Source organism: Mobula birostris, chromosome 16 (genome assembly GCF_030028105.1).
Source record: "Mobula birostris isolate sMobBir1 chromosome 16, sMobBir1.hap1, whole genome shotgun sequence".
In the NCBI taxonomy this organism is placed as follows: Eukaryota; Metazoa; Chordata; class Chondrichthyes; order Myliobatiformes; family Myliobatidae; genus Mobula; species Mobula birostris.
Genome location: NC_092385.1, coordinates 2,076,729 through 2,093,178, shown reverse-complemented (window position 1 = coordinate 2,093,178; position 16,450 = coordinate 2,076,729). Strand labels below are relative to the sequence as shown.

Here is a 16,450-nt window from a genome sequence, read left to right as displayed (position 1 = left end):
ATGAAGGCAAGGCAGTGGATGTTGTCTACATGGACTTTAGTAAGGTGTTTGACAAGGTCCCACATGGGAGGCCTTATTATTATTACTATTATTGTTAATTGTAATCATAATTAATAGTAATTGAGTTTGTGGAAGAAGCCTGAGAGTGGTTGTAGATAGTCCCCTCTCTGACTGGAGGCCTGGGTCTAGTGGGGTGTCGCAGGGATCAGTGCTGGGACCTTTGTTGTTTGTCATCTATATCAATGATCTGGATGATAATGTGGTAAACTGGATCGGCAAATTTGCAGATGACACCAAGTTTGGAGGTGTAGCAGACAGTGAGGAAGGCTATCGTGGCTTATAGAGGGATCTGCATCAGCTGGGAAAATGTGCTGAGAAATGGCAGATAGAATTTAATGTGAACAAGTGTGAGGGTTTACACTTCAGTGGGATCAACCAGGGTAGGTTTTACACAGTGAACGGTCGGGCACTGACGAGTGTGGTAGAATATAGGGCTCTGGGAATACAGGTATATAATTAATTGAAAGTGGAGACACAGGTAGATAGGCTTGTAAAGAAAGCTTTTGGCACACTGGCCTTCATAAATCAATGTATTGAGAACGGAAGTTGGGATGCTATGTTGAAGCTGTATAAGACGTGAGGTGAGGCCTCATTTGGAGTATTGAAAACTGCAGTTTTGGTCACCAACCTACCGGAAAGATGTAAGCAAGGATAAAAGAGTGCAGAGAAAATTTACAAAGATGTTGCCGGGTCTGAAGGAAAAATAAGGAAGGATTGAAAAGGTTAGGACTATGTTCATTAAAACGAAGAAGATTGTGAGGAGATTTGATAGAGGTATACAAAATTATGAGGAGTATAGAAAGAGTAAACGCAAGGAAGCATTTTCCACTGAGGTTGGGTGGAACTGCAAGCAGAGGTCATGGGTTAAGGGTGAAAGGTGAAAAGTTTGAGGGGAAACTTCTTCACTCAGAGGATGTGAGAGTGTGGAATGAGCTGCCAGCACAGGTGATGCATGCGAGCTCGATTTCCGCGTGTGAGAGAAGTTTGGATAGGTACATGGAAAGGGGTGTGGAGGGCTGGTCGATGGGGGGAGGCAGTTTAAATAGTTTTGGTGTGGACTAGATGGGCTGAAGGGCCTGTAAAGTGTTATCTGTTCCGTGTTCTAAACCCTAACAGGTGTGCCCTCCAGTTGAGGGCTATTGAACCTGGGCTCACCATTCAGGACTGAGGTGGGGAGATATTTCCTCACCCGGAGGGGTTTCTTTGACCACCGGGAGTGGTGGAGTCTTTGTCACTTAGTCCATCCAAAGCGGAGACACCCAGGCTATCAGAGGGGGGATAGGAGCAGGATCACAGTGCTGGTGTGGGAGGCACATCCTGCGGGCTCCTGGGTGGGAGGTCGCTGGTGTGGAGACTGGGTCTCCTGTACAGGACAGAGGGCTGGTGGAGATGGAGTGGACCCTGGGGTCAGTGTCTTCCCAGCGAGACCCAGGGGTACCCTTCGAAGACCGCATGGACCGCACTGAAATGTCCCCCTTGTCTGTGAAGCCCACTGAGACGGATGACGTACCATCAGACCGGGCTGACTGTCACCACTGACGGTCTGACCTCCAGACGTTAGACGGGGGGCTCGTCGCGTCTGAGGGAGAACAGCTGGCACATCTGAGAGTGTTGAATGAGGGCCCGGGGGTGGAAGTTGTCATGGGGCCGAGCTGTGTGCAGGTTTGGCAGTGCCTCGTGTGTACTCAGTGGCTGCTTTATCTCAGAAACTGCCATCAACAATCTCTAGAGTTTACCAAGAATGGTTTGAAAAACAAAACACCTCCAGTGAGCACCAGCTCGGTGAGCAAAATGCCTGGTTACTGAGGGAGGTCAGAGGGGAATGGCCAGACTGGTTCGAGCTGACAGGCAGGTGACAGTAACTCAAATAACCACACGTTACAACAGTGGTGTGCAGAAGAGCATCTCTGAATGCACAACACGTTAAACTTTGAAGTGGACGGGCTACAGCAGCAGAAGACCAGGAACGTACACTCAGTGACTATTTTATTTAATGGTGTCTACGGAGTCTACATGTGCTGTGTGGTGAGGAGGCCTCTGCCTGTGCTGGACTGTCTGGGTCCTCCACTTTCTGTGGCGTTTTCCGTCCTGACTAGGGTTCACGAGGATTATTCCATGAATGGAAGGGTTAACGTATGAAGAGCATCTGATGGCGCTGGGCCTGTGCTTGCTGGAGTTTAGAAGAATGGGGGGGGGGATCTCATTGGAGGCTATCGAATACTAAAAGGTCTAAATAGAGTGGATGTGGAAAGGATGTTTCCTATAGTGGGGGAGTCTAGGACCAGAGGGCATAGATAGAGTGGATGTGGAGGGGATGTTTCCTATAGTGCGGGAGTCTAGGACCCGAGGGCACAGATAGAGTGGATGTGGAGAGGATGTTTCCTACACTGGGGGAGTCTAGGACCAGAGAGCACAGCCTCAGAATAGAGGGACGACCATTCAGAACAGAGATGAGGAGGAATTTCTTTAGCCAGAGGGTGCTGAATCTGTGGAATTCTTTGCCACAGATGGTTGCAGGGGCCAAGTGACAGAGTATTTTTAAAGCAGAATTTGATACATTCTTGATTAGTCGGGGCATCAAAGGATATAGGGAAAAGGCAGGAGAATGGGATTGAAATGGATGCTAAATCAGCCATGATGGAATGGCAAAGCAGACTCGATGGGCTGAATGGCCTAATTCTGCTCCTATGCCTTGTGGTGTTATCAAGACTTAGATGGTGGGTGTAAATATGCCCCTCACATGTTTCCATTTCCTTCCTGTATTTGCTGAATAGTGGGATCTTGCAGTGCACGACAAGGATTGGGCGGTTGGCCACGCACAGCAAGGAGCGGTTCAGCTGCTGAGCTTGAAGCACCAAGCTAACGCACCACATTTCTCCGCAGGGAATCTTCCTGTTTCACGTAGTGAATTATAAACCGCTGACGTACAACAAGAGCTACGTGTACCCATGGTGGGGAGAGACCTTCGGCTGGTTCCTCGCCCTGGCATCCATGGCCTGTATCCCCACCACCGTGCTCATCAAGCTGCTGTGCAGTGAGGGGTCTCTGCGAGAGGTCAGTTCCACAATGTCTACTGGGTGGGGCTGAGAATGTCCACGGGCTGTGGGTGGCGAGAGTTGGTGATTGACTGATTAGGTCTGTAATGACCCTGGGTTAATAAGTTATGAGATGTTCTAGGTGATGAATCTAGTCAGGCATCTGATCAGCAGGTGTTCCTGCAGGGCCGAAGTGAGGGGAGCAGTGGGGGCGGGGTGTAAGGAATAATTGGATGAAAACGGGGGGAAATGGCGGTGCGGGGTGGACGTGGGTGGGGGTTGTCTGGTCTGGGACAGGAGATCTGGGCTGTCTGGGCCATTCTCAGGGCGGGTTCTGATCAAGTGTCCTGTGTCCACAGCGCTGGAAGCTGCTGACCACACCAGTGTGGGGCTCCCACCACCTGCAGTACATGACCATGGAGACGTCCCTCAAGTTCCTGGGTCCTCAGGGAGTTCCCCAGGACCTCAAAGAGAAGGAGACAGCCATCTAACAAGACAGCTCTGAGCCTCGAACGCCTTCCCTCTCTGCTTGCTGATCCAGCCGTCCCATTCACACTCAGCTTCTCCTGTATTGTACAGACTGTGAACCTCGGTCCTAGTTTGGGTTGTACTTTCTTCGGATGCATTCTTTCCTCTTAGAGCGCGCAGTGTCGATGGAACCATGCCTGTCCCAGGAACACCGGTGAAGCTACAGATGATCGGTGAACACCGATGATGGGGTGTGTACGGCAGCCCGCGGGCTAGCAGCTCCTTATCGGCGGAAACAATCTAATCAGGTGGAAGATGCCAGCGTTTACGCCAGCTGATCACCGAGGGATGTTTGCTGATGGGGGTTGTGGGGAAGGGATGGGGGTGTAGCCCAGGGCAGGTCTGGAAGTTGAGAGAGGAATTTTTTTTTTATTTAGACAGGGCAAGTTCCAGCTGGAATGGGCTGACAGGTTCAGGGCAGGCTCACTCACTTCCTACAAGGCAGCAAGAAAACGGGAAAAAGTGGGGTTGACGATGAATCTGGCGGGTGACCAAGATGACCCTGGATGTGATAGCTTCCCAGTCGGTTTCAGATGGTCCCTAGCTTCTCTCTGCCCTGGTGGCTGGTGACAAGGTGCTAGTTGCTGAATCGTAAACACAGGGTTCCGGCCCAAAACGTCGACCGATCTTTTTCCACGGATGCTGCCCGACCTGCTGAGTTCCTCCAGCGTGTTGTAAGTGTTGCTAGTTGCTGAATGTAGGCCCCAATTCCGTCTCTGTCCTGGGCAGCTGGTTGACCCTGCCCAAACGCGGAGCTACCCATTCTGTCCAAACGCGGATCTACCCATTCTGCCCAAACGCGGATCTACCCATTCTGCCCAAACACGGGTCTACCCATTCTGCCCAAACGCGGATCTACCCATTCTGCCCAAACGCAGAGCTACCCATTCTGCCCAAACGCGGATCTACCCATTCTGCCCAAACGCGGATCTACCCTTTCTGCCCAAACGCGGAGCTACCCATTCTGCCCAAACGCGGATCTACCCATTCTGCCCAAACGCGGGTCTACCCATTCTGCCCAAACGCGGAGCTACCCATTCTGCCCAAACGCGGGTCTACCCATTCTGCCCAAACGCGGATCTACCCATTCTGCCCAAACGTGGATCTACCCATTCTGCCCAAACGCAGGGCTACCCATTCTGCCCAAACGCGGGTCTACCCATTCTGCCCAAACGCGGAGCTACCCATTCTGCCCAAACGCGGGTCTACCCATTCTGCCCAAACGCGGATCTACCCATTCTGCCCAAACGTGGATCTACCCATTCTGCCCAAACGCAGGGCTACCCATTCTGCCCAAACGCGGAGCTACCCATTCTGCCCAAACGCGGGTCTACCCATTCTGCCCAAACGCAGAGCTACCCATTCTGCCCAAACGCGGGTCTACCCATTCTGCCCAAACGCGGGTCTACCCATTCTGCCCAAACGCAGAGCTACCCATTCTGCCCAAACGCGGAGCCACCCATTCTGCCCAAACGCAGAGCTACCCATTCTGCCCAAACGCGGGTCTACCCATTCTGCCCAAACGCAGAGCTACCCATTCTGCCCAAACGCGGGTCTACCCATTCTGCCCAAACGCAGAGCTACCCATTCTGCCCAAACGCAGAGCTACCCATTCTGCCCAAACGCAGAGCTACCCATTCTGCCCAAACGCAGATCTACCCATTCTGCCCAAACGTGGATCTACCCATTCTGCCCAAACGCAGAGCTACCCATTCTGCCCAAACGCAGAGCTACCCATTCTGCCCAAACGCGGAGCTACCCATTCTGCCCAAACGCGGGTCTACCCATTCTGCCCAAACGCAGAGCTACCCATTCTGCCCAAACGCGGGTCTACCCATTCTGCCCAAACGCGGGTCTACCCATTCTGCCCAAACGCAGAGCTACCCATTCTGCCCAAACGCGGAGCCACCCATTCTGCCCAAACGCAGAGCTACCCATTCTGCCCAAACGCGGGTCTACCCATTCTGCCCAAACGCAGAGCTACCCATTCTGCCCAAACGCGGGTCTACCCATTCTGCCCAAACGCAGAGCTACCCATTCTGCCCAAACGCGGAGCCACCCATTCTGCCCAAACGCGGGTCTACCCATTCTGCCTAAGCCAGGATGAGATGACAAATGTCCCATTCGACCTGCTTGAGGTTTTGCATCGAGCTCAGGACATCCCAAAGCCCTGAACGGGATCGAAGTGAACATATGCATCCACCAACTCAGCAACGACCAGACTTTCGAAGGGAAAAGCAGCAAGTGTTGGCAACACTCAACAGGGCAGGCAGCATCTGTGAGAGGAGAAACAGAGGCAAGACTTCGTCATCAGGACGGGCAGGGACACAGAGCAAGCTGCAGAGTGAGGGAGGGGGAAGGGGTTGTATATGCTGGGGTAAAACAGGGTGACTATTAGGGTCAGGTTTGGAAGGGGGTTGCCTCTGCTGGGGTAAAACGGTGACTATTGGGGTAAGGTTGTGTGGTCAGTGAGTGGACGGGTCGGTTCGAGAGGAGAATGGGGACAGTGTGTGAGTTGTGAAATGAGGATGGTTAGAGAGAATCGGGACAGAGGGTGCGGGAATTGTGAAGTGCAGGGCAGGAGTATTTTCTTGACCAGATTATTGTAAGCAATAAGTATTGACAGAACTGGGGTGAACTTTCCTGCTCTCTTTGATGTGCCCATCCAAGGGAAAGGACAGGGCTTTCCTTTATTCCGTCAGCCTGGTCTTTGTCTCAGGCTCTGGAGCCCTGACCTCTGACTTCCAGCTCAGAGCTGAGAGCACAACCCTGGGGCCAGGCAGGCACCAGGCTGTCTCTCCCCCCACCTCATGTTGATCGAAGGGGCTGTGGGCCCCCCGCTCTGGTCAAAGCTTCGGTCAGACTGATACAGTGATGGTGAGTCCGTGTGGACCGCCTTGCCTGGAATATCACTGAACGTGCCAAAGTTCCACAAGGCCTTCGCTGGAGAAAGGGAAGGAGACTTGGGACAGGAGTGACGGAGAGGTTGACCAGTGACTGGACGGGGGGGCATGTACCCCTGCCAGTGAGAATCAAGGATGTGATACGGATGAGCCTCACTCGGAGGAATAACCAGAGGGTTTTCACTCCTGCACGGACCACTTCTCATTTTCACCTTCTGCAGGTCATTAATGGAACAAAATAAATTCGCTCTAGCTTACACAATGCAATAAAATTTAAACGTTGTGTGACTTGGCTTCATTATTGCGTTGTACTTGGACATTACAGGAACAGGCCCTTCAGCCCATCTTGTTTGTGATTAGATTAGCTTTATTTGTCACATTTACATAAAAACAGTGAAATGCATCACTTGTCAAATCAAATCAGCAAGGATGTGCTGGGACAACCCATTAGTCTCATCACACTTCTAGCACCAAATCAGCACACTCAAAACTTAGTAACAGTAACCGGTATGTATTTGGAATGTGGGAGGAAACTGGAGCCCCACGGGGTCACGGAGAAAACATACAAATTCTTACAACATAGGCAGTGACGGGAATTGAACTCGTATCTGTAGTCGCTAGCAACTGTGCTAACCACCATGCTACGCATCTAAAATGGTAACACTAAGATGCTGAAGACAATGGCTGTGTAGCAGCCACTTAAACACATCTACGATAGAGCCATAGGGAAGTACCGCACAGGAACTGGCCCTTTGCCCAGCCAGCCATGCTGACCTACTCCCCTCGACCTGCACGGAGACCATGGCCCCCCAGGCCCCTACTATCCACGTACCTATCCAAACTTCTCTCAAACCTTGCATTCGGGCTCTCAGGCACCACTTATATTGCCAACTCATTCACAACCCTCCAAGTGAAGAAGTTTCCCCTCAAACTTTTCACCTTTCACCCTTAACCCATGACCTCTGGTTGTAGTCCCACCCAGCCTCAGTGGAAAAAGCCTGCTTGCATTTACCCTGTCTATACCTCTCATAATTTTGTACACATCCATCAAATCTCTCCTCATTCTTCTAAATTCCGAGGAATAAAGTCCTAACCCATTCAATCTTTCCTTATAACTCAGGTCCTCCAGACCCAGCAACATCTGTGTAAATTTTCTCTGTACTCTTTCCACCTTGTTTACATCTTTCCTGCAGGTAGGCAACCAAAACTCCAAATTAGGCCCCACCATCTTATACAACTTCAACATGACATTCCATCTCCTGTACTCAATATTGTGTTTGCCTACACCACCAATGGTATGCAATGCTGCAAGTGTGAGTTAACCAGCGTTTGAAACCGTCACACCTGTATCCCACCTGTGAACATATTTAAACAGACCCCAGTCCCACACTCAGAACCTCTCCTCCAGGTTGTGGCCTGACGTGGCTTAAAGCCCTAGCAGTTCCTCATCCGCAAGATGTCCTGCTGGATTCGCACCTCTGCCCGGCGTCGTGGACTGGACACTAGGCGGGGCCGCCGCCTCACTGCCCACATCCCGGGGGCTCCAAACACGCCCACGGGTTGGACTCTGAGGAGGGAGGGACCGCTCACTCTGCTCTCTCCCCTCCGCCTGGCTCCAGGCTCCACAAACTGACACACCAGCCACGGGAAGAATCCCCGGCTTCTGTGAACATGCAGGGACCCAAATCACTACTAGTCACGGGGAGAATCCTAAGATTCTGTGAACGTGCGGGGAACAATCACACCAGCCACAGAGAGAATCCCCGGGTTCTCCGAACGAGCAGAGACTCAAATCATACTCGTCACGGAGGGAGTCCCTGGGTTCTGTAAACGTGTGGGGACAAATCACACTGGTCACGGAGAGAGTCCCTGGGTTCCGAGAACACAGGAAGATGATACAACTAAACACGTGGCTAAGGAGTTGGTGCAGGAAGTAGGGCGGCAGCTTTTGGATCATTGGGAAGGTGGGACGTGTACAGAGAGACGGCTTGCACTGGAACTGGGAGGGGTCCGGCCTCCCAGCTGGAGGGGGGGTCCGGCCTCCCAGCTGGAGGGGGGGTCCGGTCTCCCAGCTGGACGGGGGGGTCCGGTCTCCCAGCTGGAAGGGAGTTCGGTCTCCCAGCTGGACAAGGGGTCCGGTCTCCCAGCTGGAAGGGGGTCCGGTCTCCCAGCTGGACGGGGGGTCCGGTCTCCCAGCTGGAAGGGGGTCCGGTCTCCCAGCTGGAAGGGGGTCCGGTCTCCTAGCTGGAAGGGGGTCCGGTCTCCCAGCTGGAAGGGGGTCCGGTCTCCCAGCTGGAAGGGGGTCCGGTCTCCCAGCTGGACGGGGGGTCCGGTCTCCAGCTGGAAGGGGGTCCGGTGCTGGTGCTGCACGAAGGTCGGGGATTGGGAGGGGGAGCTAAACTGGAGTTGCAGCGGGATGGGAATCAGTTGAACTGAGTTGACTTTATTTCTTACGTCCTTCACATACATAAGTGAAAATCTTTACGTTACGTCTCCGTCTAAAGTGCAAAGTGCAATCATAGTAATTTATAATAAATAGAACAGTCAATGTAATATAGAAATACACTCAGATCAGCGCGAGTTGATCAGTCTGATGGCCTGGTGGAAGAAGCTGTCCCGGAGCCTGTTGGTCCTGGCTTTGCTGCTGTGGTACCGTTTCCCGGATGGTAGCAGCTGGAATAGATTGTGGTGACTCGGGTCCCCAATGATCCTTTGGGCCCTTTTCACACACCTGTCTTTGTAAATGTCCTGAACAGTGGGAAGTTCATATCTACAGTTGCACTGGGCTGTCCGCACCACTCTCTGCAGAGTCCTGTGATTGAGGGAAGTACAGTTCCCATACCAGGCAGTGATGCAGCCAGTCAGGATGCTCTCAGTTGTGCCCCTGTAGAAAGTCCTTAGGATCTGGGGGCTCACACCAAACTTCCTCAACCGTTTGAGATGAAAGAGGCGCTGGTGTGCCTTTTTCACCACGTGGATGCCGAGGAACTTAAAGCTGTTCACCCTCTCAAGCCCAGATCCATTGATGTCAATAGGAGTTAGCCTGTCTCCATTCCTCCTGTAGTCCACAACCAGCTCCTTCTTTTGCGACATTGAAGGAGAGGTTATTTTCTTGACACCACTGTGTCAGAGAGACACAGTGTAGGCCACCTCGTTACTGTTTCAGATTAGGTCAATCAATGTAGTGTTGTCAGCAAATTTAATTAGCAGATTGGAGCTGTGGGTAGCAACACAGTCATGGGTATACAGGGAGTAAAGGAGGGGGCTCAGGACACAGCCCTGAGGGGCTCCTGTGTTGAGAGTCAGAGGGTTGGAGGTGAGGGAGCCCACCCTTACCACCTGCCGGTGATCTGACAGGAAGTCCAGGATCCAGCTGCACAAGGCATGGTCAAGGCTGAGGTCTCTGAGCTTCTTGTCAAGCCTGGATGGAATTATGGTCTTGAATGCTGAACTGTAGTCCAAGAACAGCATTCTCATATAAACATCCCTCAATGCACCATAAGGCATACAGTGCATTGGCCTTCACCAATTGTGGGATTGAGTTTAGGAGCCGAAAGGTAATGTTGCAGTGAAATAGGACCCTGGTCAGACCCCACTCGGAGTACTGTGCTCAGTTTTGGTCACCTCACTACAGGAAGGATGTGGAAACTATAGAAACGGTGCAGAGGAGATTTACAGGAATGTTACCTGGATTGGGGAGCATGCCTTATGAGAATAGATTGAGTGAACTCGGCCTTTTCTCCTTGGAGTGGCGAAGGATGAGAGGTGACCTGATAGAGGTGCATAAGACGAGGAGAGGCATTGATCGTGTGGATAGTCAGAGGCTTTTTCTCAGGGTTGAAGTGGCTAACATGGGCACAGTTTTAAGGTGCTTGGAAGTAGGCACAGAGGAGATGTCAGGGGTAAGTTTTTTACGCAGGGAGTGGTGAGTGCGTGGAATGGGCTGCCAGCGATGGTTGTGGAGGTGGATACGATGGGGTCTTTTAAGAGACTCCTGGACAGATAGATGGAGCTTAGAAAAATAGAGGACTATGGGTAACCCTAGGTAATTTCTAAAGTAAGTACATGTTCAGCACAGCATTGAGGGCTGAAGGGCCTGTATTGTGCTGTAGGTTTTCTATATTTTTATGTTTCTCCAGATGTGTAAGGACAGTGTGTAGAGCTGTGGCTACTGTGTCATCTGTCAATCGGTTGTGTCAGTAGGTGAATTGTAGGGGGTCCAGTGTGGGTGGTAGCAAGCTACAGATGTAATCCTTGACCAGCCTCTCAAAGCATTTGCTTATTGAGAGTGCGACAGGACACCAGTCGTTCAGGCATGTTACCTTGGTCTTTTTTAGTACAGGGACAATGGTGGATAACTTGAAGCCAGAACAGACAGTGGAGAGGGTGTGGAGGCAGATATTGATAAATCCTCTGACGAAGTCAGGAACTGAACGGTTGAGTATGGTGCGACTACTGTTCTGAGCTGAGCAGAAAGTCAGATGAGAGGCCAAGGATCAGCACCTGGAATGATGACTTTGCAGCCATCAGTGAGACTTGGCTGCAGGAGGGGCAGGACTGGCAGCTCAGTGTTCCGGGGTTCCATGTTTTAGGTGTGACAGAGTGGGGGGGGGGATTAAAGGAGGAGGGTGGTGTTACTAGTCAGGGAAAATGTCACGGCAATGGTCAGTCAGGGCAGACTGGAGAACTCATCTAGTGATGCGTTTTGGGTGGAACTGAGAAATAAGGAAGTTATGACCACATTAATAGGGCTGTTATTACAGACCACCCACTGGTCCGAGGGATTCAGAGGAACAAATTTGTAGAGAGATCGCAAACTTTGCAAGAAACATGAGGTTGTTATCGGAGGTGATTTTAACTTTCCTCATATTGACTGGGAATCCCGTACTCTAAAAGGGATCGGATAGAGTTTGTCAAATATGTTCAGGAAAGTTTCCTGAATCGGTACACAGAAGTCCAAAAGAGAGAGTGTGCAGGGAAGAGGAAATGAGACAGGGCAGGTTATGGAAGTTTATGTAGGGGAACACTTTGCATCCAGTGACCACAATGCCATCAGTTTCAAAGTAAATATGCACAAAGATAGGTCTGGTCCACTGGTTAAGTTCCAGAAATCTTGTTCTTATCCACAAATCCTCCTTTCTGTTCCCCTAACTAACAAATCCCCGGGCAGCACAGCCCGCTCCATTTCTGAGTCACAGAGCCGGACTTGGTCCCAGAGAATTGACGGCTGACTGTCCTCTGTTAGGTCATTCCCCCCCCCACCCCCACCATCCCAAAAGTATCCAAAGTGATATACCTGTTGTTGAGGGGGATGGCCACAGGTGTACTCAGCACTGGCTCCTTCACCCCTTTCCCCTTCCTGACTGTCACTCACTCTCCTGTGTCCTGCACCTTGGTGTAACCAGCTCTTCCTGTGTCCTGTCTATCACCCCTTCGGCCTCCGGAATGATCTGGAGTTCGTCCAGTTGCAGCTCCAACTCCTTAGCAGTTCTCACAGGTGTTGCTGTCAGGGACACTGGATGTCTCTCCGCCTTCCCACATTCCACAATCCTGCTGCATCTCTCAGAGAAGGTCCTAACTGAGCAACCACAAAGGAAAAACAGTAAACCATGGGAGAAATAAAAACTCTCCCTGCAGCATTTCTGCCTTCAGTGGCTGAGGCCTCGAAGAGTTAAAACCTCAAAAACCCCACTCTAACTCTGATCATTCCAACAATGGCCGCTCTGCTTGCTCCAGCCTTATGTTAATTTGTACTTCCCAATTAATCCGCTGATTGAGCGCTTCTCAAAGCTTCAACCCGATCTGGGTGTCAATGGGCAGTCATACCGGCTTCCCCTCTCGGCCATGGAGCCCAGCAGCTGAGCAACACGACCCCTTGCCTCTGGGCTGGGTGGTCACCCAGGGAGTTCGGCTGCGTGGCACCGTCCACAATCCGGTCACGTCTTTCTGATCATCAGCAGCGGACTGGTGTGTGGTAACTGGCCAGTGGGTTTGTCCTGCAGCTTCTGCACAGAACGTCCCAGGGCAATGTCACCCCCGCTGTCGGGGTAGATGTCAATATTGTACCCGAACCGGAAGAGTTTCCTCCTCCCCTCCCCTTCCTCAGCCCTCTCACCCTCCCCTCCCCTTCCTCAACCCTCTCACCCTCCCCTCCCCTTCCTCAGCCCTCTCACCCTCCCTCCCCTTCCTCAGCCCTCTCACCCTCCCCCCTCCCCTCCCCTTCCTCAACCCTCTCACCTTCCTCTCCCCTTCCTCAGCCCTCTCACTCTCACCCTCCCCTCCCTCAACCCTCTCACCCTCCCCTCCCCTTCCTCAGCCCTGTCACACTCCCCTCCCATCCGCCCTCCTCCGTCCCGTTATCCTCCGAACAATGACACTCCCCCATCCCCCACCCCGCCACCACAGTCCCCGTTCCGGAGGAAGATTCTTCAAAAGCAAACGGCGACTTTCTCCTCAGACTCGCCACCAGAGGGAGGCGGTGAGCTGCAAACCAGACAATATCGACGCCGATTGTGGATAAATGTATGTGTGTGTGTGTGTGTGTGTGTGTGTGTGTGTCGGACCGTTCCCCAGTGAGGGTCAGTGTGTGTGTAGGACTGTCCCCCAGTGAGGGTCAGTGTGTGTGGGACCGTCCCCCAGTGAGGGTCAGTGTGTGTGTGTGGGACCGTCCCCCAGTGAGAGTCAGTGTGTGTGTGGGACCGTCCCTCAGTGAGGGTCAGTGTGTGCGTGTGTGTCGGACCGTCCCCCAGTGAGGGTCAGTGTGTGTGTGTGGGACCGTCCCCCAGTGAGGGTCAGTGTGTGTGTAGGACTGTCCCCCAGTGAGGGTCAGTGTGTGTGGGACCGTCCCCCAGTGAGGGTCAGTGTGTGTATGTGACCGTCCCCCAGTGAGGGTCAATGTGTGTGTGGGACCGTCCCCCAGTGAGGGTCAGCATGTGTGTGTGACCGTCCCCCAGTGAGGGTCAGTGTGTGTGTGGGACCGTCCCCCAGTGAGGGTCAGCATGTGTGTGTGACCGTCCCCCAGTGAGGGTCAGTGTGTGTGTGGGACCGTCCCCCAGTGAGGGTCAGCATGTGTGTGGGACTGTCCCCCAGTGACGGTCAGTGTGGGACCGTCCCCCCCAGTGAGGGTCAGTGTGTGTGTGGGACTGTCCCCCAGTGAGGGTCAGTGTGTATGTAGGACTGTCCCCCAGTGAGGGTCAGTGTGTGTGGGACCGTCCCCCAGTGAGGGTCAGTGTGTGTGTGTGGGACCGTCCCCCAGTGATGGTCAGTGTGTGAGCGTGGGACTGTCCCCCAGTGAGAGTCAGTGTGTGTGTAGGACTGTCCCCCAGTGAGGGTCAGTGTGTGTGTGTGGGACCGTCCCCCAGTAAGGGTCAGTGTGTGTGGGACTGTCCCCCAGTGAGGGTCAGTGTGTGTGAGACAGTCCCCCAGTGAGGGTCAGCATGTGTGCGGGACTGTCCCCCAGTGATGGTCAGTGTCACTGGGGGAGAATTGTCCCGCAGTGACAGTCAGGACACTGTAAGGATATAGCCTGGCGTCAAACAGAGATCAGCCCTGCACAAGGACGCACCTTTCAGCCCACAATGTGACCGACTGGAACTTGAAGTGAAATGCTGGAGTGGACTGATCCCTTTTGCCTGTAGAACGCCTACATCTGAAGTTTGAGAGGAGGGGACTTTAATTAGGGCCCCTGCCCGAGTAGAAATGGAAGCACTGGGTCGCCACAGTGAAACAGAGCTTTTACCGGCGGCCAACCAGTGTTCAGGATTTATTTGACAATGGTGAGTCTTCTGAATACAGGCCCACAGCCGTCAAACACCTTCATATCACAAGCCTTTCAATCCTGGAATCATCTTGGTGGCTTCCTTTCAACCCTCTCCAGTTTCAGCACATCTTTTCTAAGATAAGGGGCACAAAACTGCTCACAATGCTCCAAGTGAGGCCTCACCAGTGCTTTAAAATCTCAACATTACATCCTTGCTTTTATATTCTAATCCTCTTGAAAAGAATGCTAACATCACATTTGACTTCCTCACCACAGACTCAACCTGCAAGTTAATTTTAGGGAATCCTGCACAAGGACTCCGAGTCCCTTTGTACCTCAGAGGGTGTCATCGGGTCGGAGAGAGCTAAGGAACTGCAAAGGTAAAAAGACCCTGATGGGAGTTGTATACAGACCCCCAAATAGTAGTAAGAATGTGGTCTGCAAATTACAACAGGAGATAAAAATAATGCCAAAAGGGCAATGTTACTATAGCCAGCCATGGAGGGTTTCAATGTGTAGGTAGATTGGGAAAATCAGGTTGGTTGTGGATTCCTGAAGGGGAGGGGGATTTTCCAGAGTGCCTATAAGATGGCCTTTTAGAGCATCTCGGAGGGGATCAACAATACTGGGGTGCGTGTTGTGCAACGAACCAGAGTTGTTTGGAGAGTTTAAGGTAACAGAAACCTTAAGGGAAAGAGATAATAATATGACTGAATTCATCCTGAAATTTGAGAGGGAGAAGCTAAAGTCAGAAGTATCAGTATTACAGTGGAGTAAAGGGAATTATAGAGCCATGAGAGAGGAGCTGGCCAAAACTGATTGGAAAAGAACACTGGCAGGGATGATGGCAAAGCAGCATCAGTTGGAATTTCTGGAAGCAATTCAGAAGGCACAGGATATGTATATCCACGGAGGAAGAAGTATTCTAAAGCGGCAATGTGTAGTGAAGAAAGAGGGCGTGTCATTGCAACCTATCAAATATTGAAGGTCTAGATGGAGTGGATGTGGAGGGGATGTTTCCTATAATGGAGGAGTCTATAGGTCTCAGAGATGAGGAAGAATTTCTTTAGCCAGAGTGGAGTGAATCTACGGAATTCATTGCCACAGACAGCTGTGGTGGCCTTGTCAATGGGTATTTTTGAAAGCAGAGGTTGATAGGTTCAGGATGTCGAAAGTTACAAGGAGAAAGCAGGATAATAAGTTGGAGAAGGAAGTTCTTCACATCAAGAACAGGAGAATGTAGAATCAAGCTTCTTGGCCCAAAATGTCAGCTCTTTATTCCCCTCCGTAGATGATGCCTGACCTGCTGACTTCCTCCAGCATCTTGTCTGTGTTCTTGTAGAATGGAGATGCTTGGTAAATAAACCAGGAGTGATCAAAGGAAAAATATCTTTATACTTCAATGATTTCATGTTTGGAGGTAAATGCTTGTTGGAATAGTGGAGGAGAATTCACAATTACCTTCTGTCAAGAGTAACAGTGTACCTGGAGTCCCCAGGAATATGACACTCTCGAATGAGACATATTTACAGGCCATGCACTAGGAAGGAGCTGTCATGTACCCCATGACGGGTTAAAGATCCAGCAGAAATGGAAAACACTTTGGAGTCTGGTATTGCTATTAACTAATGGTATTTATTAGTAACTACACAATACAGTAATATAAAAATCAGATATATAAAACAGGCTATCAATGATTAGATATGTATAGGTGTGGAAATATATGAAAACCAAGCTTCTTCAAGTCTAGGGGTAAATAGATAGTCTTACGATGATGAGTAAAGTTCAGTTCAGTTCGTGGTATTGAGTTGAGTAGTGACGGAGAGAGAGAGAGGGAGAGGTTTGAGTCTTCAGGTGAGCTGACACCATCGATCTTCCCGTTGTCCTCCGAAATCCTTTAGAAGTCACCAACTGTGACCACGACAAAGGGGACCATTCTTCTGTGGTGGAATTATCAACCAGGTGAGGGTCAGACACACAAATAACTCCCCACTGGTCACTCCCTTTTCACACTGTGAGAGCCACTGATCGATCCGCCTGATCAATCCTCTAAAACCCACTATTTCTGTGGGCACAACAAAGCTCCTTCAGTGTCTAAAATTATGTGTCTGCAGGTCTAACAACTGACCTTCTATTTATCTCACTGTGCTGAACACCAGCTGTCC

General features: G+C 51.4%; 1 protein-coding gene across 2 annotated transcripts in view; it reads left to right on the top strand.

Annotated features, from left to right (window-relative positions):
• The window catches only part of LOC140210934 (sodium- and chloride-dependent creatine transporter 1-like), a 97,539-nt gene extending 90,730 nt beyond the window's left edge, over positions 1-6,809 (top strand). For both annotated transcript variants that reach the window (XM_072280205.1, XM_072280204.1), the window contains 2 exons: positions 2,944-3,114; positions 3,455-6,809. In XM_072280205.1, coding sequence (XP_072136306.1) covers positions 2,944-3,114; positions 3,455-3,586 — 303 coding nt within the window. In that variant the 3' untranslated portion in view covers positions 3,587-6,809. The remainder of the gene's footprint in view (positions 1-2,943; positions 3,115-3,454) is intronic.
• Positions 6,810-16,450: the final 9,641 nt, after the last annotated feature.